The sequence below is a fragment of the Cibotium barometz genome, chromosome 32 (genome assembly GCF_041138505.1).
Source record: "Cibotium barometz isolate CiBa-2024 chromosome 32, ASM4113850v1, whole genome shotgun sequence".
In the NCBI taxonomy this organism is placed as follows: domain Eukaryota; kingdom Viridiplantae; phylum Streptophyta; class Polypodiopsida; order Cyatheales; family Cibotiaceae; genus Cibotium; species Cibotium barometz.
Genome location: NC_141077.1, coordinates 11480170 through 11506831, shown reverse-complemented (window position 1 = coordinate 11506831; position 26662 = coordinate 11480170). Strand labels below are relative to the sequence as shown.

At 42.6% G+C, this 26662-nt stretch overlaps 2 protein-coding genes across 2 annotated transcripts in view; one reads left to right on the top strand and one right to left on the bottom strand.

Moving 5' to 3' along the window:
• The window catches only part of LOC147619821 (chitin elicitor receptor kinase 1-like), a 33253-nt gene extending 9691 nt beyond the window's left edge, over positions 1-23562 (bottom strand). Inside the window, exons 1-9 of the mRNA XM_086825668.1 lie at positions 22809-23562; positions 22686-22719; positions 22562-22575; positions 22288-22455; positions 21947-22140; positions 11537-11626; positions 10866-10956; positions 10599-10750; positions 10322-10419 (exon numbers count right to left, since the gene is read on the bottom strand). Of these exons, the coding sequence (XP_086681794.1) occupies positions 10322-10419; positions 10599-10750; positions 10866-10956; positions 11537-11626; positions 21947-22140; positions 22288-22455; positions 22562-22575; positions 22686-22719; positions 22809-23430 (1463 nt within the window). The 5' untranslated portion in view covers positions 23431-23562. The remainder of the gene's footprint in view (positions 1-10321; positions 10420-10598; positions 10751-10865; positions 10957-11536; positions 11627-21946; positions 22141-22287; positions 22456-22561; positions 22576-22685; positions 22720-22808) is intronic.
• Positions 338-3893, top strand: LOC147619822 (uncharacterized). The gene is made up of 4 exons (XM_086825667.1): positions 338-2405; positions 2506-2851; positions 2958-3119; positions 3243-3893. The coding sequence occupies exons 1-4, from the start codon at positions 1561-1563 to the stop codon at positions 3687-3689; spliced, it is 1800 nt and encodes a 599-aa protein (XP_086681793.1). The 5' UTR covers positions 338-1560; the 3' UTR covers positions 3690-3893.
• Positions 23563-26662: the final 3100 nt, after the last annotated feature.

Here is a 26662-nt window from a genome sequence, read left to right as displayed (position 1 = left end):
CCTTTTGTTGCCCAAATTTTGAAAATACCAAAAAACCTACTCCCAAAATCATGAATTTCATACCCACTAGTCCCAAAAAATGTGTCTTCATCTTTCTGTTGGCTATGTTATAAATTTGGTATGTGTATATAAGAAGTGTCATTTCGAAACCTTTGCGTTTCGTCCAAAACCGACGAAACGAAACCTTCGAAACGACGAAACGTTTCATGTTGATATGTCCTAGGCAAACACCTTCACCACTTGAGCTATCACCTCATTGGTAAGTACATGGCAGTTTTTAAAAATATTTTGGGCCAAAAAAACCGTAGGCTGGCCGCCATTGCCAATTTTAGCTGACTTATGCAAAGTGCGATGTGCCACAGATAGCCCTAACTACTGTGCCAAAGTAATAACCTTGCCGAAAAACTGAAGCACTCGGGATCCGTTTTGTTTGAGTCCATAGAACTCATATGCCAGGCCCGTCATGTACTGGGGCGGGAGGAATCTGGTCTTCAGGTCATGGACAAATGTAAACCAGCTAAAAGCTGTGACACCTGTGGTCTGGTCTGTATAAAGATTAGACCAATGCTGCCACCAAGTGACTGCCTCACCAGTGAGATGGGGAGCTGCTACGTGTACTCTATCCTGAGAATCTGTGATCCTAGCTAATGGAAAATGAGCAGTTAATTGATGAATAAACTGATTAACTGCTAAATGATCACACTTACCATCATACTTACTGAAATAAGGTTGGCTGCGAATGACGGTAGTCAAGGTAGGATCAAAACGTACGTACGGATCCAATCCATACCGTACATCCGTACAGTACGGGGATCCGTACGTACGGATCGATCCGTATGTTTTTTTTTTTTTTTTTTGGGGTGGTGGTTTCGGATTTCGCCTACGATAGCGTCTCGTATCTTTTTTTTTGGGTTTCGCCGATACCGTCTGGACTCCATACAGCGTGTGGTGGTTTCGGGTTTCGCTTGCGACAGCGTACACCTTCCGGTAAGGGACTCTACAATCTCTCTCTTCGCCTGCTGTTCGCCACCGCCTTCCCTTCTATGTTCGCCTGCTGTAACCTGTCCGCCCCCCTTTCCCCACCCACCCTTGCTAAGGCCCCCAAGGCAGCAACATAACTCTCTCTCTCTCTCGCTCTCTCTCTCTCTCTCTCTCTCACTCTCACTCTCACTCTCACCTGAGCTGCCCACCACTAAATATTATGCATTGCATGATTGCTGAATCCTGATTGAAATTGTATGGCATTGTGCATTGAATTTGTCAAAGCAATCATGCCGAAGCGAGAGAACCCATACTGGAAGGAGCACACAAACGTCATTCGCATTGTGACTACTCCAGGGCAGGCAGGTAGTGGCACTCGACAATGGCAGTGCAAGTACTGCAATTTCACCCTCACGAGTACAATTACTCGTGTCATCAAGCACCTCACAGGCATTGGCACCACCAACAATTGTGCAGGGTGCAAGAGAGTGCCACAAGCATTGAGAGATCAGTTGATTGCTGAAAATTTCCCTGCAATGGGGGCAGCTAGAAGAGGAAGAGGCACACAAGAAACACAGGATGCGCTTCATGATGCTCTTCTTGGGAACTTGGCCGGTCCATCCACGCAGGTTGATGAATCTCAGCCTGCCTCTTCTGTGCAGGCATCGTCTGCCAGAAAGAGGCCTTCTGTCATGCAAGATGAGAATGAGGGTGATACATATACGGAAAGGCAAACCATGTCTTGGTACGTATTTCTTACGCGCTGTGGATGCTGGGAAGGCAGGCGAACGCATCACTGCTGAGAGTATCTATGAGCATATTCGCCAGGCAATTGTTGAGGTTGGTCCAGAGAATGTGGTGCAGGTTGTAACAGACAATGCTGCTAATTGCAAGGCAATGGGAGACATGGTGGAGGCGGAGTTTCCTCGCATTGTGTGGACTCCCTGTGCAGCCCATTGCCTTGATTTGCTTATGGAGGACATAGGCAAGCTGAGTTGGGTGCAACCCACAGTTTCTGATGCCACGAAGATCACTACATTCTTCAGAAAGAAGCAGCAGGCATTGGCTATCTTTAGGAGCCACAGCAACCTAGATATGGTGCGGCCATCCAAGACAAGATTTGCCTATATGTATTTGGTGCTACACAGGCTTTTCAAATTGAGAGATCCACTATTACAGACAGTTGTGGATCCAAAGTGGAGAGATATGTATCATTCACAGACAGAGCCCACCAAATACATACAGAGACGGATACTGGATGAGACCCTCTGGACGGATGTGCAAACTCTCTTAGTGGCTTTGCAGCCAATATTTGTACTTCTGCGAGTCACAGACATGGAGGGCTCCACTTTGGGCTTAGTGTACCACCTCTTCATGCAGATGAAGAGTCATATTGCAGCCTGTACGTCCCTGACACAGAATTGGTAAGTAAAATCTTGATTCTTGATGGCCGATTACAGAATCTTGATTCTTGAGTCTTGACTTACTAATTGCTCTACTTCTCTGTTTATTTTACTCTTGCAGCCGAGATGATATATTGGCTATTGTGGATTATCGATGGGGGTATATGAGTCGCCCCATTCATGGGATGGCTGCATTCCTCCATCCTTTCTACAAGACGCCACTTCTCTTTCATGATAGGGAGCTGCTCACCTTACGAGATAGGTACATTAATAGTATGTATGATGTGGAACAGCAATTGGAGATTGATGCGGAGCTCTGCAGCTGGGTCAACAACTTGGGACCCTCATTTGTTAGAGTTGTTGCTCTTAGACCAGAGGCCACCAAGCTTCCTCTTACTTGGTGGCAAAACTATGGAAGACAGGGTCTTCCACAGCTTACAGATATAGCTCTGCGAGTGCTATCTCAGGTATGTACATCATGTATGTACTATGGACTATGAACTAGTCTTGTGAAGCTTATTGGGAATTGCCGAGCTCACATGAATGAAGCACTTTTTTTGAATTGGAGTGCAGGATTGTTCAGCAGGTGCTTGTGAGCGCAACTGGAGCGCTTACTCGCTCATACATACAAAGATACACAATCGTTTGAGCACCTCTCAACTAGAGAGACTGGTCTATTGTAGGGCCAACATGAAGCTCGTACGAGCTTATCATGCTTTGGGCACCCCAAAACAGGTGAGTTTATCCTATTCATTCTCTTATGGGGATTGGCCTTCCATTTACATAGCTTTTATACTATAGTATACAAAAAGTTGAGTCGTTGACACTCCGCGTTCTCTTTGGTTTTACGTTGAATAGGTGGATCCAACACGTGTCAAGCTGGTCCCAGATCCTACCACCATTGATGAGGCAGAGCAACGGTTGAGAGATGAGCAGGACGAGATTCTTTGCCTCCTGCATAGAGAGCTGGAGAGTGTAGACAGGCGGGTGACGAGATCGAGAGCCCGGGCTTATAAAATTCAGCTACATGAGGGACCTGCAGATGCAGAGAGTTCTGGCCGGAGAGGCGCCCGGAGAGGGAAGCTGCCTATTCAGACTCCTCGAGCACGTGCGAATGAGGCCGTTCGCCTCATTCACACTACCCAGCAGGATGATGCAGAGACAGGGACAAGGACATCTGAGGCAGCCCACCCACCTGTGCCCATGATGACAGGGCCTGAGTATGATGACGAGGGCAATGTCATCACGGAGGGTTATATGCTTGATTCTCCAGGGTCATCATCCTCATCGGATGATGAGTTTTGATTTGGATTACCTTAGTTTTGATTTGGTGTTGTATGGACATGGCACATTTTGTCATTATTCATAGACTCATTTTCAAATTTCATCATTTCTTGATGTGAATTGTGAGTTGTCACGACTCACTTGTGACAATGTGACTTGTCTTAAGTAATAAGTATTAAGTATTAAGTACGATTAACTTATTAAGTATGATTGACGACTTTGTGATTCTAATTTCTCACTTTTGAATTAGTAGGTTTTTGACCTTGTTGTGTCTCTATTTCGAAAGTTTTATATGTCAATGTGGACATGGACTGAAATTTAATGTAGGTGGCTGAAATTTCTGAGATTTTATGTATTTTTATGTATTTTTACCAATGGTACGTATTTTTACGTACCTTAAAATTTTTTTCCGTACCAAACAACGTACAGTACGTACGGATCCGTACAGTACATAACGTTTGGAACCACCTTGACGGTGGTTGATGCTGCAGACTACTGGCTAGTGGCACCTGAGGCGGGGGATGCTGAAGAGAGGTGCTGGTATCTAAGATGAATGGCCTCCTTTTCCCTTTGGTGCTCGAGTAACATACGTTCTCCATCGAGCTCTCGTTGGTGCTCCCGAGCGGCGAGTTCAGCCTGACGCCGGTCTTCGTCGATCTTGCATTGGGCTTCCTCATAGTCCCGTCTTTCTGCTTTTCTTGTTGCTTTCTTAATTCTGCTTCTGCTTTTTCTTCTCTCCTTCGGGCCTCATCTTCTCTCCTTTGTTGTTCCATCTGAAAGAAGAGGGAGATGTAGTCGGGGGTTGCTGGAGGTGGAGGAAGACGTGCTGCTGCTGCCTCCAAGAGTTGGAGACGCTCCATGAGCAGCTGGTTCTGAGCTCTAAGAAGAGCTATGATGTTTGCTGTAGTCGGAAGAGCAAGGTCTCCTTTGGGGGAGACTTCTTCCGACTGATGGGTACTCTCCTCAGTAAACATGATGCTGAAGTCGGTGGTCGTGCCGGAACGCAATCTGACCATCCAAAGATGCCCTCTTGCTAAGATACAGTGTGTGTGGACAAGTTGAATCTGATACCAATATAACATGAAGCAGAAGTATTCGTATTGGAGGATCCTGTCACACAAATGCTCACACCGTCTACTGTATCCTGAGTTTCACAAGTTTAGCAATCCACTTTAATGACTCCAAACTTTAAAGAGATGACAGAGAGATGAGAACTGTACACCGTATGGGGTCCCGAATTACCCACTGAAGGGCCCCCTATCCCGTTACCGAGATAGTATTTGCTTTATTATCTTTAAAGAAACTGACGGTGTGACTGACAATAAGCCAAACACAAGACCTCTGAAGACCAAGTGTTGGGCTGAACTGTACACTGCTGTAAAAGCACCAAAGATGTCCAATCTCGAGCCTATGCACTCTTCCCAATGGAATGAGGGAGAGATGCAAAGCTAGGGCTGAGAGAGGGGCTGTTTGGGACTGTTCTAGACTGAGTATGAATGCTGCGTTTTACCTTCACCAAGTGGCTGGAGCAAAACGATGAATAGATGAATGCTGAAAACTGTATGGATGCAGAAAACACAAGGCTGAATGCTGGCTGAATGCTGAAACTGCTGCGTTTTGCTGATGCAAGGGCTGAATGCTCATGCGTTGATGCGCCTACGGCTGTAGGAGGAAAACGCTGAGGTAATAGGGCTCGAAACTACAATCGCTTTATGCTCCTTGTGCTGAAGGCTCCAAGCCTTGAATGCTCTACACTGAATATGATGAATGAATGGTTGAATATGCAAGTGATCTATTTATATGGACACCATGAGCCAGTCGGCTAGCTACTGAGCTGGCCGACTGCTCATGTCCACCATAAATGCCTAAATGATGTGTAAAATGCTGAAAATGATGGAAAAAATACCCAAAAAATCCTAGTAAATATCCTGATAAATACTAGATGATATCTGGGGTGTTTGCCATGGTCTAGATGCAATGGATGAATGATGTGCAATATGCAGAATGCTTTCTGATGCAAACCCTAAGGTTTCTACTGACTGTATATGCATGAATGCGTCTCTTTAAGTGGGTTAAGGGACTTAGACTGACTGACTGACTTGCTATGGCTAAGAATGACCTACGTAGCTCATGCCTGACTTATCCTCGACTGAGGATTACAATGGAGTCACAGCGTACGACAAATATCATCCTGTATGGAACTAATACTGTACAATGTTGCACTGATGATGATGAGCCAATTTGTCACCATGCACTACAGTGCAGAGTACATGTAACACTTTTTGTTAAACCTCTTACCTTGTCATTATGCTCTATTTTTGTCATTAGCATTGTCATTAGGATTAATCTCTCTTTTGCATTTCTAGCATGTTAAGATGTTGATTCTCATCCATTTCTACACACCCTAGAGACAAATCTCAAGTCGCCTTGTCTCACGAGCATGCCAGCAGCCTCGTATAGGTGCTTCGGGAGGTGATACTATGTCTACTTTGACAGTAGATCCTACATCCCCTTCTATTGCGGAGCAAGCTAGATGGGATGGCAAAGATGCCAGTGCACATACTTTAATAGCATTGTCTATGAAGCGAAGCATAATTTCTCATAATCGCTCATGTCAAATTGCCAAGGAGGCTTAGGATACGCTTTGCACCAGTTTTCAATGTACACAATGAGACACGTGTCGCCTTCCTGCATCAGTAGCTTGAGACAAAGCATATGAATGAGGGAGATTCAATGGATGGTTTTCTCACGAAAATCAAGATTTGAAGGAGTAACATGTAAGAGTGGATGAGGTGTATCTTGACAGTTCATGAGTGCTCATCATTCTCGATGCATCGCCGGACTCGTACAAGAGTTTTGCTTCTACCCAAGGTCACCGCGAAACTTTTCACTATTGAAACGAAACGATGCTAAAACAATTTATTTTGGAACAAAAATTTTCAACACCACATAGGTGGACAGTGAAACGTTGGCCCGAAATGATGATATACATAAAATGTGAAGGTACTAGCCAATAGTTATAAGATTATACTAGCATATTTATCATTAGTAAACAAAGAAGACCTACAAAAGAGAAGAGAAAAGAACAAATAGGATGAAAGAAGGAAAGAGAAAGATAAAAAGCACACAAAATCACCACCTTTTTCCCCACATGAAACGATATGGTTTCAATGTGCACACGAAATGTTTCAACATTGAAATGTGAAATGAGTTTCATGGTGACCATGCTTCTACCATTAGACCGTGATGAAGGGTAATCCAAATGCCCTGACTTTTGATGAGTTGGTTTCAGTGCTCTTGCAAGAAGACCAATCAAGTAAAAATTGGTTTGTTATGCATATTGGAGATCATGCCTTTGCAATAAATCAACATGGTAAAGTCAAAACATTCTCATAAGGGGATAATAAGTCTAAGATAAATTCAACCCAGTCCTCCGACAAGGATGCAAAGAAAGAGGGCGACAAGCCTAAGAAGAAGGGCAAGTGCAACTATTGCAAGAAACCTGGCATTACATTTACGAATGCAAGAAAAGAGTAGCAAAGGAAAAAGAGAAGAAAGATTCGTGCATGGCTATGGCTGATGCATCAACACCTGGTGCCGTGAAGAAAGAATCTGGGGACTATGCAAAGGATGATTGTACATTCCATGTGCAATGTAGTTATGATCCTTCTCTACATGATGTATCCATGTCAATAAAAGATTCCCATGTCTGGTATTTTGATAGTGGTGCACATCACTTCTCATCGAGATCTGTTTTCATCTCTTGGGTCTGCTCCCCAAGGAGGTACTCACACGTGCATGGCTGTGGCTGATGCGTCAATACTTGGTGCTAAGAAGAAAGAATCTACGGACTATGCAAAGGACAATTGTACATTCCATGTACAATGTAGCAATGATCCTTCTCTACATGACGTATCCATGTCAATAACAAACTCCCATGTCTGGTATTTTGATAGTCGTGCTAGAATCTCTGGTATTTTGATAGTGGTGCAGATCACTTCTCAACGAGATCTGTTTTCATCTCTTGGGTCTACTCCCCAAGCACGTATTCGCATTTGCGAACAACAACTCCTATCCCGTGAAAGGAGTTGGCAAAGTCGCCAATGTTGCAAAATGTGGGACAATTACTCTCTCGAATACTTTGTATGTACCAGCAATTAAGAAGAACTTGTTGTGAATCTTGGGCATTGCTAGGGCAAGCCTAGTGGTTAGATTTGTGAATGACAAAATTACAAATGCACAGTTCATGATCGGATGGATGGTGACAAGCTAGATGTGTATGAGAGGTTGGCACATGATACTTATTCAATCACTGCCACACGTGCTATGAGTGGCATGTCTACTTTGGTAACTTGAACTTTGGCAATTCGTTGCACCTTACAAGACAAGATATGGTGTTAAGACTTGCCATAGCTTGAGGCACCTGTCAAACATGTATGGAAGGAGTGCATTTTGGGCATGATGCAACAGGTATCCATTTGGCCACCCAAATGGTCTTCTCCAATCTCTTGCCAATTTACAAGGGCTAGGCAACCTTCAAGCCACCCGTATTGAGGCCAAACTGTGGATCCAAGCGCCCGGGATCCAAGTTTCCTTGGCATGTGCATCCCACACTTGGATGCCACGTGGCCATATCTGTGCATCAAGTGCAAGTCTTAGAGTGGTAATTGTCCCTTTGTGAGCCCTTGTCAATGAGGAAACCGATCAATGAGGAGCACAGGTGAAGACATTCAATTGGCTTTTCACTCAAAATCTTTGTTTTGATATACGCAATCCAACCCAGTTCAATCCATCATGCTCACTACATAGAGGCGGCTCAACCTCTTATTACATAGTTAGACTTACCAAAAAAAGCAGCACTCTGAGACCGTACACATTGTTTATGGGGATGCAACACTACACAACAAATTTTATTTTTTTCAAAAAGGAGACTTCTATTAAGTATGAAAAAATTTTACAAAATGGAGATTTCACACCAAGCAAGGTGGAGATCTCAACCAATCAAGAGCCCTGAGCTGCAAATCGGGTCCCGAATTAGAGGATGTGAAAAAGATACCAATGTCCCACTCCCTCATAAACTGACTGCGCTTCCTCTCCGCAGCCCTCGAAGATCCCTGGATTCTGGCCCAGGTAGCCATAAAGCCATAATGGTGTGAATAATATCACTCCAAATCCTACAAAGACACTGAGAAACGGAGTACCCTCAATGGCCTCAGTGCATCAAGCCTTCCACATATTCCAGGCTGAGATGCTAGCAATAATCTCCCAAGAGCCATCTAACCTATGTGCCGGAGGGACAAAGTGTGAAAGTGGCAAATCCTGAAGACAACACTGCCGAGCAACTCCTTGCCTAACCATAATGGCCAAGCTCCTGTCAATCCCCTTGAATCTCAGCCGAGGCCCAGACTATGTCAACTAAATGATAGAGCCAAAAGAAATGATAGCATCCCTCTTAATCCTACCAAAGAGGTGTGCAATCGCAGACCAAACCCTCTGTGCTTCCCTGCATTCCCATAAACAATGGTAAACTGACTCCTCCGAAACTCCTGCACATCTAGGCATGCTGGGCAAGCACCAGTAACAAACCTCTACTGATTGGTGGCCAGACCACCATGAAGAGAAACCCAGATAAAGGAGGAAATCTGTGGCTTCCTATAAGAATGCCACAATCTCCGCCAAAATACCCTCTGAATGTCAGTCGAAATGCCGTAAGATTCCCAATGGAGTCTAAGAGTAGGGACACTCTGAATGTGTCCCAAGATAAGATGTCTGGCATTCCGCACCGTATAATTGAAAAAAGGCATGCTTTTCAAAGGGTTACAAGCATCCTTCCACTCCCACTCATTTAGGGTTCTGTAGCCCAACTTATGGGTAAATTGAGTGACCGAGCCATGCATGTGACTTGGGAGGCAGTTGCTTGGCTCTCCCAGTCCGGTCGGTAGCTTTTTTATGAGGGCAAAGGTACAGATTCTGCTATTTTCATTCGTAGAGGTATTGCCCAGCATGGTTTATTGCAGGATGTTCCTCACTCTAATTATACACCCCCTAGACAGAGGATTGACACCAGTTGGGAGATTATTGCCAGTCTTACAGCATGGCAGATCTGGAGAGCTAGATGCATGGAGGCTATTGAAGGTGTCCAGATTTTTGGGTCTCAGTGCATTAGTACTATATGGGGTGATATCATCCATACTCTTATGGCTACTTGGGCTCGCATTCAAGGGCCCTCTCGTTCTGCGCAAGCAAAGCGTGTGATGTTTATGCAGGAATGGGACCATGGCATCTTCTTTTCCTTTAGTACCACAGGTCTTACATGGCATCATGATGCTCCTCAGTGGTTGAAATCACCTTACATATTGGGGTGATTCTATTCTTTTCCGGCTTATAGCTGTGATTGTTGTATGTTTTTCTCATACTTAATAGAAGTCTCTTTTTGAAAAAAAAAAGGAAAAAAAAAAACAACACTCCTTTCAGACCTATTTTTGCTCTCTCTACATTTAACTCTAGAATTATCTGATAGATTTTGATTATTTGGCAGATAAATGTTGCCCCAAGCTAATATCCATAGGGTAGATGCACAAACTTTATACAGTTTGCCTCTCAAAAGGAATGAGTCCAAAAAAGAAAAACTTCACACGACATTAAGTACTTACTCGGGAGCCATATACCCAAATGTGCCTTGCCTTGCCAATGTGTTTGTAAATCCATTGCCTTCTGGGTTCATAAGTCTTGTGAGACCAAAATCTCCAACCTGTAATTCCACATGCAACATATGACAGTTTTGGAAAAGCATACATATCTGACACTTCTCAAAAGCTTGAGGCCTGATGCAAAGTGTTTATCTAGATAAATTCATAAAGCAACCTCATGAAGATTTGGCACCTCACTGCAGCTTATGAATAGACGAACAAATAAACAAATAAAGTGGACCTTGGCACGATTATTCAAGTCAAGAAGAATGTTGCTTGGCTTTAAATCGCGATGAATGTAAGTTGGTCTGGTATGATCATGGATGTATTCAATACCCCTTGCAGCATCAAGTGCTATTTGGACTCTTTGCGTCCATGGCAGTACGTCAGTTCCTAAAAATACTCAGACAATCATAAAAAGTGAGTTGCAACACCACCACCAGTAATTTAAACCTCAAAAAATTTGTGTGGATAAATGTCTTTTGGTTTTTGTACACATCATTCTTACTAGATCGTAGGTGGTGAGCTAATGTTCCATTGTCTACATACTCGTAAACAAGAAACAAATAACCTTCAGTACAATATCCAACAAGATCAAGCTGCATTCAAAAGGATATAAATGAGATCAAATGACCATAAAATTTACAATAAACATTGAGAAGATTGCCACACATATTAGCTTCACAAAATTTGTTTGATCCGTGTCAAACATTATGTGGGAATGTCTTCTTGCACTTCATCATCCCAAGCAGACTAATGAAACCACACTGGAGCAGGCAAGAACACAACTCAATCCCTCTTATTTATTTTAACACAATTTCAACAGTTCCACTGTGCATCATTCGCTGGAATATACAAGAGTTAACAATGCTGTGTAAAATAAGAAAAGAGCTCCCATTTGCTTTTGATAAGACAAAGGTTTGCATCTTCCTTATACAGTAGCTTGCACACAGAACCAGGAGTTGTAGTTAGATATCGAAAACATGCAGCCACACATAATAGAGTCCTAATAGCATAAATGTCCTAACACCAGTTCAGACTTGATACTTCAGTTCTTGCAACATTGGCATGTGTTGCAGCAGTAAGATGGTAAAACTTATCACTAAGTTTTTGCATCATTGTGAAACTTGCCACTTTCAGTTAAATGATAACTCCAACTTACTTGGAGTTTCAACTTACCAAGTTTGCATGGTGTACACTTGAAAGAATCCTCAGCTCATTAAAAAATTCTTTTGTCTCCTTCATAGCCATCCTCTTGATTGCTAATCTCTGCACACAAGTGCATTGTCTTAATGACCAGTGGTACTACATAATATAATGTATAACATTGAGATTTCAAAAACCAAAACAGAGATGTACAGTAGGTCATCATTGCATGTGTGACAAAGAAGCAGCCAACATTTAATGCTCAACAATGTTTCAGTAAACAAAACTAAATTCTGTTAGCAGAGATGGAGTTCCGTATATATTGTTTTAATGTGCAAAGTAGTGTAGAATATCATGCCATCTAGTGCACACATTTGAAAGTAGAAACATTCATTTCATGTCACGCTGGTTTGCACATATTCCACATGAAGCACTGCCATACAGCCTGCAAATAACATGTTCTTCAAACCTTTAAGTTTTACGCCTTGGTCCAAATAGCCCAAAATAGTCTATACACAATGATTTTTCAGCCCTAGAAGAAGTCAACCACCTCATAGGAGACCTGAGATGGTGGACCATCACGGTGGAGGATGTAGGATTTGATCTTTTAACTCTTTAATGTTTGGTATGCAAATCCTTAGTTGATAGAATAAGCATCCATCACTAAGAGCATAATCTTCGATTATCCTACTCTTTCTCATAATGAGTTGTTTGGGCCATGAGTTGTAAAATATGCCCAAAGTATTCATCCAAGGCTATTTTGTCCTTCACTTCCATAAGGATTACCTAGCATAGAGATTGCAATCAATGCATCTACAACTACATTATCATTGCCCTATCTATATTTGATTTTAAAATCAAATTCTAATAAGATCTCTATCCAGCGCCTTTGCCTAAGATCTGGCTGGGTAAAAATCCACTTTAAGTTCTTATGGTCTATAGTAAGCATGAACTCTCTGCCTAGTAGGTAGTGTCACCATAGCTTAACAGCATGAATTATAGCCAAAAGTTCTAGATCATAAGTAACATAGTTTCTCTCATAATCCTTGAGTTTCCTTGAAGTGTAACCAGTTTTCCTTCTTGTGAGAGTACTCCACCGATAGCCAATCCACTGGCATCAATGACTACCTCAAAATCTGCACCAAAATTTTATAGTTGAAGGATGGGTGCAGTTGTGAGAGCCACCTTGAGTTTGTCGAAGCTTTGTTGATGCTCCTTAGTCCAAACTACTTTTTCATTCTTTTTAAGTAGCTTGGTTAATATCACCATTTGGCTCCCTGAACAATTATCTGAGCTCCTTCGAGCCGGATTTATTCGGCCTTCTTCCTCACCATTTGCTGCACCTATCCTATTTGTCCAAAAGAAGGACAAGTCTGCATGCCTTTGTGTAGACTACAGGGCATTAAACAAACTCACCGTCAAGAATAAGTTTCCTGTGCCAAGGACAAAGTACATTTTCGAGTGTTTAGATGGTATTAAATTTTTCATTAAGATCGACCTCAAGAGTGGTTACCATCAGGTCCGCATTTTTGAAGCTAACATTCCAAAAACAGCTTTCCGGACAGAGCGTGGTCACTACGAGTTCGTAGTCATGCCTTTTGGGCTTACAAATGCACCTGCAACCTTCAATAAGATGATGTCTAGGATTTTCGCAATCCACATTGGGAAGTGTGTTTTCATATTTTCTCATCCTTAGAGTAGATCAAAATATCATCAAAGAATACCAAGACATGATAGTCTAGCTGCTTTCTGAATATGTCTTGCATGACTCATGAGCCTGTTGAAAGTTGCTGGAGCATTAGTCAACCCAAATGGCATCACGGTGTATTTATAATGTCAGTATTTGGAGTTGAATGCTGTCTTTGGGATGTCTTCCTTCTTGACTGTAATCTGATAGTAACCAAACTTCAAATCAATCTTTGTGAAGACTTCGGCACTGTGAAGTCGATCTGGAAGTTCGTCAATCCTAAAGATTGGATACTTATTTTTCATAGTAAGTTGATTTGGACTCTTATGGTCAATGCATAACCGTAGGATTTCGTCCTTCTTCTTCTAAAATAGGACCGGAGCTCTCCAACGCGATACACTCGGTCTGATGACCCCTTGCTCTAACCTTAGTCGGAGTTGTTTCTTAAGTTCTATCGACTCTGGAACCGACATTTTTTATGTCCTTTTTGCCACAAGTTGTGCTCCATGAATAAGCTCAATCTCGTGGCCAATTTTTATTTGTAGAGGCATCTGGGTAGGTTTCTCTAGGAAGAGATCTTTGTAGTCCTGTAGCCAATCATGTTCACTCCCTACAATATCTTTCTCTGCCTTGTTGAGTTTTACTACAAACACCCTTTGATTCTTCCTAAGACCCTTTAGTAACTATTTTTTACTAGTTGTATGCTCGGTCTACCAGTCCTCCCTGAAGCTGATGCTTCTTCGTTTTTGGCATCCTTGAATGAGATTTCTCCAGTCTACAATGGATAGTGACACTTTTTGCTTTTAGCTAATCCATTCCAAGAATACCATCATAAATACCCAATGGCATCATGTGGAAGTAGCAGTTGGTTGGTTCAAACTCTAGATATCCTATGATATGTTGGGAAATTACTTTCTTGCTACTAGCTAGCTTGATGAACATTTTCTTGGATGGTTTTTTATTAACACCTAATTGTTTAATGCACTTTGGTGAAAGAAATGAATGAGTGCTTCCAAAATCAATCAACAATTTAAAATGTTTACCATGATGAGATGCTAGTGTCTGGATCACTGAAAATTGCCGATTTTCACCTTAGTGCTCTATCGCAACATGAACCTGAGCTCTATCCTCCTCTTCATCTTCAAGGGTTGCTTCTTCAACTTGGATCATAGCAACTCTTCCTCTTCCACGACCTCTTCCATGATATTCACCTCTGGGGCCTTGAACTCCGTTTCTTACTTGACTAGGTTGTTGAATGGACGCAACTCTTCACCTAGGATTAGTTTGTGGATTCTTGGGAAAGTTCGGAGGAGGTAATTTTGAAAGGTTAAGAGCCTTGGGTGGATGAGGACATTTAGCACGACGGTGACGTGCTTGGTGAAAGTTGTAGCACACTCCATGGTCGAAAATTTTAACCACTAATTGGTAGCTGATTGAAGAGTGATCCAGAGGATCACCCTAAATTGAACGATTCCAGGTAAGGCCTCTTTCTAAAGTTGTTGCTATTTTTATCCTTCGGATCTTCTTCTAAAGATTTAGCTCAAAAAACTGCATCCTGAAGGCTAGTCGACTGCATGGATTCTAACTGATGGAGAGGGTTTAAACCTTGCACAAATCGGCTAATGGATTGAGCTAAGGCCATAGATGAAGCGTACTTCTTAAGCTTAACAAACTAGGAGTAGTAAGAATCTATTGATGAGTTCTTTTGAGTCAGGCTATAGAACTCATTCATCTTTAGGATTTCAAAGTCTGGACTCTAGAGGCAAATACCTTTCCTTGCCGGCTCCCTTGATTTGTTTCCAGGTGACAGTAGACTCTAGAGGAAAATACCTTTCCTTGCCGGCTCCCTAGGTAACAGTGCTTTCTTGGATATCCTCTTCCCTAGCTTAGCATCACCGATTAGTCAGAAACGGACCAACATAGATTGGTTGGCTTTATTAGTGTCAACAAGAGAGAAATAGTTGATCATGGACTCTATCCACTCCTTCGCATCTTTGGCAACATCCTTTCCTTCTCCTAAGAAGAAAGAGGGTTGCATATGCTTAAACAAGAATTTCCTTTCAGCTTCGTCATCCTGTTGGTGTGAAAAAAGAGAGAATACGCTTTAATGCCAAATGAGGAAAAACCAAAGAAGTGCAAAAGATAATGTTCACTTTTTATTACATTTTGTGAACAAGGTTACATACTGATGTATAATACCTTCTCGAAGATTGTTTATCCCTAGGAGGCTATTTAGCAAGATCCAAGGCATAGATTTTTGTGGAATCGGTGATCCCAAAAAACCCCACAGAAACCTACAACAACAATGAATCCTGCACTTAGGGATGAATCGAGTGATCTGATCGTAGATGCGTTGGGATGTGTAACGAGTCTCCCCATTCACAACTACACTTTAATCTGGGAAAAGCATCTCATAGAATATGAAGTATTTTAGTATCCTAAACTTCTCCAAAATTTGAAGAATGCATAGCTCGGCGTATGAGAGTTCGAACCTAATGGTGAATATACATTTAAGAGTGGAAGGAAATTGTAGAAACTTCATCCCCGATACTAGCGAGACTGATAGAAGTCTAAAAAGTAGCTTGCCCAAGCTCTCCGTTCGTCAATTGGTTTCATTGCTAAGTGATCGAAGGTTATTTAAATATTTCTATTGTTCAATCAATACTCATATGGGATCGTACCTGTAATTCAATTGTCAAAATTAAACTCTCTCTCTCTCTACTCTCAACCTGGCTGCGATACCACCTATAAGATACCTCCTGTACCCTTCCTTCTTTCGAGGTAGCAAGGAATCTCACTAGTAAGTAACACTCTAAGCTTTCTATGAAGATCGCCTAATCGGGAGCCAATCCTTGACTATCTGATATACAAATACATTGATGGTCTTGGGAGTCTTGCCTAATATTTGCCTATATTTTCCTTCGAAAGTATCCGACTAATCGGCTCCACCCTACGGCCCACTTTCCAAATTTGGAATATGGTCATCTAAGAGGTTTTTTAATTACTAAACACATTGTTAATACAAATGCATCACATAACAAGGTTCCTTAATTTGATTCCCTTCACTAGTTCCTTTATCCCTTAATGCCAAAACAAATCATTTTAAAACATTTATAATCATGAACTTGAATTACAACACAATCTGAAAATCATCCCTAGGCACTCAGAGTTACATACAATCTAGACATTGCGACCGTTGTGGCGATAAATTATCAAATGTTAGTAAGGTGAAATGTCTCCTCACTCACCTAGACTAGCATGAAACCTATCAAGCTCGGGTTTGCAATCCCAGAAGGAATCCTCGCCCTACCTTGTGGTGGATTAACCATCATAAGCAATTACCGCAACTCTGTAAACACTCGAGAGTTGATTGGCTTGGGTGGGAGAATATATCCAGTTACCCTAGACTCATCACTTTGGAATGGTTATCCCCAAGAGAACACATCCCTTGGTTTATTATACAACAATTTTAGAATATATTACCTATCTTATTGTAATCTTGCATCTATATTTCACGTAACAATCCATGCAAACATTCTCATATAAGAAAATAACCTTTTCTATCTTCTCTTTATTTAGTTAAAAAATACCTAGCTAAATGCATTAGACAATCCTTCCTTAATCAAATAACTTCAAGGGTTTGGTTTTTGTGTATTCCGAAGAACGGCAATTGATGCAAAAGACTTGGGAATCGAGTGGAAATCCTCTCTTACGCAGAGATAGAGTTTAAAAAATTAATTGATTAAGAGATTTACTCAGATTCACCTGGAGATTGAACCCACAACCTCCAATTTCTCAAAATATTCTTCTACCACTAGGCCATATGCATATTATTGTTTAATAATCAAGTTAAAGTTATTTACTTTAACTCAAGAGTGGAAAATAATAGAAAGGGAGAGAGAGACCGAGAGATAGAAAGAGGAAGAGAGAGAGAGAGAGAGAGATGGTGACCTGCTCTTGTGATTGCTTGTAGACTGATTTATGAGAATGATTTATGCTGCGGCTGATGCGTTTGCTTTTATATGATTTAATGCTGCTGGTCACTTTGCTACGGAGTGTCGGCCTGCTGTGGACAAGGGAAAAATGCTTTTATTAGCACTAAATGCTGTGCTTAATCCCGTATGTGTCCCATAGGCTGGCCGACTAGATGAGGCTGGCCAACTGGATGTCTAGAATGACCATGTGGCTGCCGACTGGATGTCAAAGCTTTCCATGGTGCTTTTCTACTGGCCGCCTTGCTGAATATGCTGATTCGGCTGGCCAACTTGATGATGTGAGGTGGCATAGGGTGTAAAGACCCATATGCAAGGTTACCCCCGTGATGGGGTGCCTTATGGGCTGGCCCATGTGCATATGCCTTAAAATGCCTGCTAATGCAATAACTACTGCTGAGGTTGACCTCTACGTGAACCTATGTGACGAATTCTCCAAGTGGATAAGAGGACTAACACATACAAACTCTCTATGGCTGTGGAGACTAACCTACATAGCTCATGCCTAACATGTCCCGGACTGGGGCTCACAATGAGGCCACGGCATATGACAAAATATTTCTAAAAAGGTAATCCTATTGTATAAATGTTGCACTGATGTGGACAAGTTATAAGTTGTTCACACAAGCTGGACCTGATTATTGGTCTGGGTGCCTGGCGGATTGTCACATGCACATTGCTTTGGAGTGCTATGTGACACGCTGGCTCTCATCAAACAATGTGTAAGTCCCAAATAAGTCATGCACACACACGTGCCAAGGGTGCCCAAGTATCCCCGGTCCTATGGACAAGTCATAGGCAGCCTACCAGGCAATGTCCACACATAAAAACACTTTCACACAACATAAAAATAATATATATATACCTAGATGAATCCAGGAACATGGCCAAATTCACCTTTTAGGAACGTGCATGTCATATACTCATGGTACAAGACTATAACTATCAACTCCCTTATGCATAGTATGGACTAGATACTACGACATCCCCACTAACGTCATCAGTGCCCAATAGTGGGTGTAGAACTCTGTATCAAGATATGCTCACACACACGCACTCCACGCACACACACACACACATAAGAGTATATATTCACACAAAGCCCTTCGTACTGAGTTTCTGTCTAACCTCCGGAGATGCAGGGCAGACTCACCCATAATGAAGCCTAGCACTAAGGGAAGTAGCAAATAGAAAGATAATGTCAAGGTATCCATCGGGTATGCATATGCAATTGTTGACTTGGAAAATCACCCATCCATTATCATGTACGCCATAGATATTGCCTGGTTATTGTACATCTACATGTGCATTGGAGAGTATCCATATACTAGCACCACCTCATAAATTATAAAACACTCAGAAAGTCACGACTCTCAATGAGTCATCATATCATATCAACATCTTGGACTCCTCGTGGATACCATCCATGAGATCTATAAACATACCCATGCCAAACATGTACCACATGTCAGTAATCATAGGATCCTCCCGGCTTCTAATCAGTTGCTAGCAACGGAGAAAGATCCAAGTCCTGCAACCTTTTAACTCTTCGTTGCTGAAGCCATGCGCAGCTTCTTGTGCGTGCAGGGCACTGTCCTTCAGAGTCTCAGCTTCCACATGCGCACCCTGGAGGAGCTCTTGAATGTAGAGCTCATGGATGACACAGCAGCTTACCCGAGTGGCTCAGATGGGAATCTTCCGCGCTTTGCAAAGGCTTTTGAGCTGTTTTGCCTGGCTTCTGGTGCACGTATCAAAACTTGGTACCCAATTGAGGCTTTCCGGTGGATACTCAGAAACACTTCCGCACACTACTTTGGATGCCGGGTGGGCATCGACATCACACCTGAGCAATAGATAGCCACTCTCCTATTGAGCATCCGGACGAAGTTACTGTACTAGAGCTCAGCTTGTCTTACTCTTGCCAGCAAGGAGGTTATGGCCAACCAGGTTTTGTCGGCTGTGGTACATCACCTCGTGCTAGGCTTTCACCGCTCATGCATCGGCCAAGTTCAGAGGCTAATCTGCAACTTCTTGATGTCCCGGCAGCGACGGGCACCCTGCCCACGCCAAAGTGGCTTGGCATGTGATTGTCCAACTCCCCCACTAAGGGGGTTCAGGCATCATCAATCCCACTACACAAAGCAAAGCTGAAACCGGCCTTCAGAAATTTGACGGGGGGTGAAACAAACACTCGCACACAAAACACTTCATCACCCATGGGGACCTGGAAAAGGAAACAAACAAGGGGAGCTAAAATGCTCCTGCAAATAATACAAGGACACTGATTGGCCCCAAAACGCAATGGCGCCCCTTGCGATATTTCTTTAATTTAATCAAATTTGAGTACAAAGTACAACTTGTAGAATCCTCCACCAACAGGATCCCTCGAAGCTTTCACCCAGGACTTCTAAATAAGAACTCTCGTTATTACAGCACACCATACCATAGAGAAGGCACACCTGTACAACACCTCCCTACTTGAAAAGGTTTTCTCCATCGCTACCATGGATCTCTCAAACCCTTTCCCAAACAGCAGTAGGGCTGTACCAAACCATATGTCCTTCCCTATAGTCACAGCTTGCATGTAAGCTCGAGAAAACTACAACCTGTTCACATGAATCCAAAGACATGCTTTCTACATGAAACCAAAGACCTGTATCCGATAAACCAAAGACCTGTATCCCATAAACCATAGGCCTATTTCCTCCATACCAAAGTCCTGTTTCCTCTCGAAAACCAATGTCCTGTTTCCATGATAGATACACCATCCAAGTACGGTGCCAAAACCCAGAGAGAGAAACAGAAAAAGCCTATCTCTAATCTCCTGCACAGGCCATAGCTCCAAACATGCCATCAACCGGGCTCTGATCATGGACCGGGGGTTCCTTGGAAGAGCAACCCCGGTCCTTCGACTAAGCTCTCTGCAGAAACTTCGGTAAGAACCTGCACCATAGCCCTCTGCTGAAGATCAGTAAGAACTTGCACCATAGCTCTCTACTGAAGGTTGCTCGCCTGGCTGCTTCTACGAACGCAGCTGCCACCAGTAAGAGGCCTGCTCCATGCTGCAGAGGTTCGCCGGTTTCTACTGAACCAAAAAATAATGAAGGCAACCATAACAAAGGCGAGGTTCCAGATGAGGTCCAATATGTCCACGGGCTTAGAGTATGCCCAGTCGCTCTGCCGCTCCTCAAGCTGCTCTGCGGGCAACCTCTCTCACCATCATGGAGGACTCTCTCATCATTCTGTGCCTACTGGCCCGCCGCAGGAAAACGAGTTGCCCCTGATAAGCCTCCTTGCACATGTGCGGGACTCCTCTCTGTGCCGGGGTTAGTTCCAAGCAGAGGGGAAGAGTCCAGCGCCGGACCGTCTGGAGAAGAGGAGGTTGAAGGCCATGCCTGCTCCATGCCCTCGAGCGTGGTGCTGCAAGGGCCTGCTTCTGCAGCATGTGTGCAGATACTCGATCATCTTCACATGCCACAGGATTTCTCCAGAGAGCCAAAAGCAACATAGCAAAAACGCATACTTCAAAAAATAATAATATTTTAAGTCATCTAAGGTTTTAAAACCTTATAAACTCAAAACTCCCTTTTGTCCCCTTTCACACTTGGGTTGGCCACACACATGTGTTTCTTTTCATATCCAAATTGATGCCTGTTCACACTGTCCATCCCGTGCCCACCTGCTTGTTGTCCAAAGGGAAAAACACAGGGTCGTAACATACCCCCTCTTGAAAAATAGCAAGCGTCCTCGATTGCACTCAATAACACAGTAAGCATCCAATGAAGAAAGAGTCTCCATATGACAAAAGCAATGCCCCTCTAGTGCATCTGGGTGATGAAACAATCACCCTGGACAATTAGGCCACACTGTCACATCAAAGTGACAAACAACTCTTGCTTGTTCCTCAGAACCTGGAGCAAAAGTCTAAAACCAAGTGGAAACACGTAACCTGTGTTAGCCAAAAAACAAAACCATGCATCGTTCTACATATGACAAACATATGCATGACACATATATGCATTCACAAACAATATGCTCCTCAAGATGCTCTACCTACTCCAATATAACAATCTCAGGGCTGCTCGCAAGCCTTACGCCCATGGGTATCCCACACGACCCACGACTGAAGGTACAACATGAGCATATGAAAGCACTCAATGCATCCAAACAAGACATCCACTAAGTACTTTCCACATATGTCCCTCTTGATGCTTTACCCCCTCTGCACATGGCCATCCCGCAAGAGCCACACTCAGTGATACACCATGAACATGGTAAAGTACCTGATGTATCATACCAACATACATGCATCTCATCCTGACACATCCAGAGTATTACCCATGTATTCCCAAGGGTACCAGGATCCAATGGCACCAGAATACAATAATACCTCAGGAAGTGTATGAATGCATACAAAAATAATACCTCAGGAAGTGTATGAATGCATACAAAAATAAAGTTCGATCCATAAGACCATCTGATAGGACCTTTTCCAAAATCATCAAGGTTATTGAAATTTGCCCTTGCCATAAGGTTATAAACAATCATACAGAAACATGTCACCACACCAGCTGCATCAAGTGCATGTTATTAGAGTTATAAGGCAGTATCTAAGAATGTCATCAACTTCCTAGTGTGATTTACATTACCGAAACTTGATTATAGTTTTGGGAAACCCCAATAAAAGCACAAGATCATGGTTCAAACAACAGAAACTATGCCCAAAATAAATAAATCCATATGACCATTAGCAAGATCGCCCACCTGTCCTTGCCATTCACCGTAGAAAACGGTAGCAAATCCACCCCTTCCTATCTCCTTGGCAAGACTGAAATTATCAGTGGCTGCAGCAAGTTCTTCAAAAGAAAAATTGATGCAACGATCAACAACTGGCAAAGGTCCAGGTTTGTTTGAAAAGTCCTCGAAAGAAACTGTGTTGCTGGTTTGTTTTTTGAATGCTGTAAACAATACAAAAACCACTAGACTTAAAACCAATGAAATATCTACAGGTAAGTGGTGATTGCCCTTAGGTAATTTGAGTTGGGAAAGAAAAAACTTTGGAAACTTAAACTGCCATAGAAATTCTGAGGCAACAGCCAGCTCACCAGAGTCATCCACTTCGATTTGATTTTGGTGTTTGTCCTGATGACTGAGTTTATGTCTTGTTCTGGGACGTCTAGCACACAAAAACCAAATCCCAATTCCCACAAGAAGCAAAAAGGCACCTCCTCCACCTACTATAGCTGCTACAATGATCGCATTGTTTTTGCCTCCTGTCAAAAGAGTGTCTGTTTTGAAGCTAGCAAATATAACAATGTAATTTATCAAGTTTGATGGTTGATCAGGATTTTGTCCAGAAGCTCTAATAAATTTTCTCACCAGCTGCAGGTACACTGTAAAACGAGAATAAGTTTATCGAGTAACTTCCATTTCTAAAGGGATTAAACTAATACAGCATTTACAAATGCTAAGGTCGGTGCAGAATCTGCACTCGAGGTTTTACCTTGAGATAAAGGGCGGGTATTGGCCACTGCTATCTGGAAGCGCAACGAATAGTATGTAACAGCTCACAAAGGAGACTTTGAAAGCATGCGAATGAAATTAACAAGGGGTTGTGGGAGCTTACTTTTGGATGGGATGAAGAGGATGGAGACGAAGGGCTCCAGAGGATCGAACGATACGGTGGGGTTGTATTGACGGAGAAGCTGCTGTGAAATGTTGAAGTCGCGGCTGAGGGAGGGGAGGGTGTCATTGGCCTGCACGACGTAGGTCGCGAACATCCCATACTGCTGTGAGACTGAGGGATCGCCACAGGAGCAGTTCACAGGGATCGATAGGACCCGCCCTGGTAACAAGCTGGAAGTGCCGCCGTTGGCGTCGTCGATCCATTCCACCGTGGTGAGGTTGCCGTACTCGGTGCTCGCGATGGTGTTGTCTTGGTCGCCCTGGACCACCGAGTAGGCGAAATTGTGGCCCAGCGCTTGTCCGCTGCATGTGCAGTTGAAGGGAATCCTCAGGTGCTGGCCAGGCGTGAGGACATCGGGATTGCTGATGTTGTTGAGATCTTGGAGGGTCGTGTAGGTGCCAAGGCCAAAGCGAATGGCGATGTCGTACAAGATATCGTTGGAGGACACCACGTAGATAGCCCAGGCATAGCACCCCGCCTCAGTCACGCACATCGCTTGCGACAAGCCCAACATCGCCATAAAAACACAGCTCCCACCCACTAGCACCACCTGCGCCCGCATGACCGTGACGATGCTGCAGGCCAAGGAGAAGACGACAGCCAGACAGCGCTTGCTGAAGTCAAGTGTGCTACCGAACACTGTAGCAACTAGACTAAAGTCTACATTCAGACAAATTATTTGAATAATTTGGTTTATCCTGACAAATTATTTGATATGTGTTAATTAAATACCATTACTCACTTGTCATTTAATTGATACAACTTTTGAAGATGAATTCTCCTACCCTCTCTCCCTCTTTTCTTTTTCCCTTCCTCTACTCATTGATTGAGCCCTTTGAGGCTTTTTATAAAGAATTGTGGACCTTAAATAAAAACAATATGGGAGAATGCATGCAAAAATAAAAAGCATATGGGTGAATGTATGCAAATAGAAAGCTTATGGGGAGTCATTATTTTATTACCTTAAATAGAGAGGATATGGGGGTAATCATTTCATTGACTTTTTCAAGCACTAATCATTTCATACTAAAATGAAACACTCTTATTCTTAAAAATCTCAGAGAATATATTTAATGGAAATGCAAAAAATATTTTGGTGCCATATTTAGACTAAAGTCTACATTGTCCTCCTGCCATTTGGAGATCCACAATGTTCTTAAGCTATGAGTTTGATATTTTGTCTTTTCTCAAGTTAAGTCATAGATGAAAGATTCCCCTTAGTATAAAGTTGCTCATTTGAAATTTAATTAAAGAGTTATTAGAATCTTTGTTATCTTTTGATTTTTTGGTAGTAGGTGCCACATGTATTGTTGCTAATTTTCATGAATTCGTAATTTGAGAAGCCGTTCAATTTTCTAACACTGTTTTGAAAGAAAGTAACATCTAGATTAGCTTGAGATTAGACTAATTAACATGGATTAAGAAAAGATTGAGAGATTAACACTAAGAACAATGAAAAATAAAGTGTAATGTCAGTCCAAAGATATCAAAAGGTGTCAAAAGATATATCAAGGTTCAAAAACATTTTTAATAGTCCTAGAGCACATGCCTTTTATATTCCAAGGCCCATGTGCCCTGATCCCACATGTAAATAATCCTAAGCCCATGTGCCTAGACCCATCCCATGTGCATGTGCATCCTAAAATACTTTGTTACAAACCATCCCCTCCTAACATGATTTCATCTTCGAAATCTAAGGGTGGTCATGCATGAAAATACACATACAAGAGGCTTTATACAAAAGCAAAAAAATCGAACATATAGTCCGTATACATCTAAGTGTGGAAATGAAAATCGTGGTGACATAGATGGTGTAGAGGCCTCTCGGATCGAATGGAAGCCAAAGAGTCACACGATCAAGGATATGATCTCATGCCACCCGAGTCGAAAGGGTGGGTCGTATCTCCCCTCACACCCACAAGTGTGTGGCCACGTGGGTCAAACGTCAAGTAATGTTGCCCCACCTCAAAAGGTGATCTTCGATGATGCTCGGATCAAATGGAAAGGTCAATGGCCTCCTGTCTCGATGATGAGGCTCGACAAGCTCCTACCTGGATCGAAGGGAAATCCAAGGCACTCTAAATCCAAGACAATGGTCTCATGATGATATGGTGCAAATAAAGAGGCTAAGGAACCACAGTTGATGGCAAAGCTCGTGTACCCTCCAAGATCAAATGGAAAGGTAAGGTAGACATGAGGGATCCTCGAAATAGATGTCGTGGGTAGCTCCAAGGTCGAAGGGAAAGCCCGTAAACCCATCCACGATCACAATGTGAAGCCGAAATCCAAGGTATCCACCAAGTGAAATCAACACTCCTAGTAGGAATGTGGAATGGTCACAGTAGAGAAGAACCAAAGTGTATGCCATGACTGAGATGTGCTATAGGTGCATCAAAATGATGTGCCACATAGTCGAACACCATGTGCCCAAAGTGGCATACAATGCACCCATAGAAAAATGTCTTGGCCCTAAAGAACAAAGGCTTGTGTCAACACCCATGAGAGCCAAAAGAACATAGCTCAAAGTCAAGGTCATGTATGATCAAGTGTGAGCCAATGCCGATGGACTGCCCAAATATATGCACTTAACCTAAGTGAATGTTGCTACGTATGTTATAAGAGCTAGGAGTAGAGATAAAATCATAGATATCCCCGTGAATAAAAGACCTAAAAGAGTAGCCTGACTCATCTAGCACTAGGAACTCAAGTCTACGCCCATAGGTGTCTCGAAAATCCATATGTGCAGTAGCACTAATCTTGAGGGGTACAATGGATGTCTCACTAGCCAAATGCACACTGTCCTCAAGAATTCCCTCACAAGATCATCTAATGCATCGCAATGATCTGGTAGGCATAGAAATATCATCACATGTAGTGCTTGGTATGCTCACTGCCATCCCTCCCATCAAAATCATGCCCACATGATCTAACTCACACACATCACTCTCGTTTATCACTATCACATGCATCATCATCATGTGCATATGTGTCAATGGCATCATGTGCACATGTATCACTATCATCATGTGTATGTGTGTGCGATACATCAATATCATCATATGTATATGTGTGTGATACATCATTATCATCTGAGGGACATGATCATAACTACTCACGAGTGTAGGGCACTCGCTCAAATCTCCATGCACATCATCCTAAGCAAACAATGCTAAACCATCCGTGTCAAGATAGCCACATAAGTTAACAAGAAAATTACCATGTGTGGAGGACCATCTAAACCATTTGGCACATATAGCTCCCTCATTGAGTAGATGTCTAAAATAACCTGGTAATAAACCCTCAAGGTCATACATCCATAGATGACATGAATATGATGCCTCATCATAGCATGATGTCGGTAAAGAAAGATCTAAAGGTCGAAGTCTCATGGTGCCAAATGTACATGTGAACTCCGCAAATAATATGCAATACATGACTCGAATGTATGTGTGAACTTGACAAATGATATGCAATACGTGACTCAAAATAGTAGCTCAATATAGAGCAAAAAGAGCCATCTCAAAAATAAAGCGTGAGCAGAAGTCAATTGATGAGAGTATGAGATAGTGTTGTAGTGATGTTGACAACAATGATGATGCTGAGTAGCAAGGCGATTATATGAAGGATAGTAATAAAATAAATAGCTCATGACTGCGTATGAACAATCTCTAATAAAGCCCTTAGCATGCAATCAAAGGCTCATATGCACAAATAAATCACAATGAGCTCGATAGTAATGTGTGCATGTGAACAATCACCAAGGAACCTCAAAGCGTGTGAATAGCACTCACAAT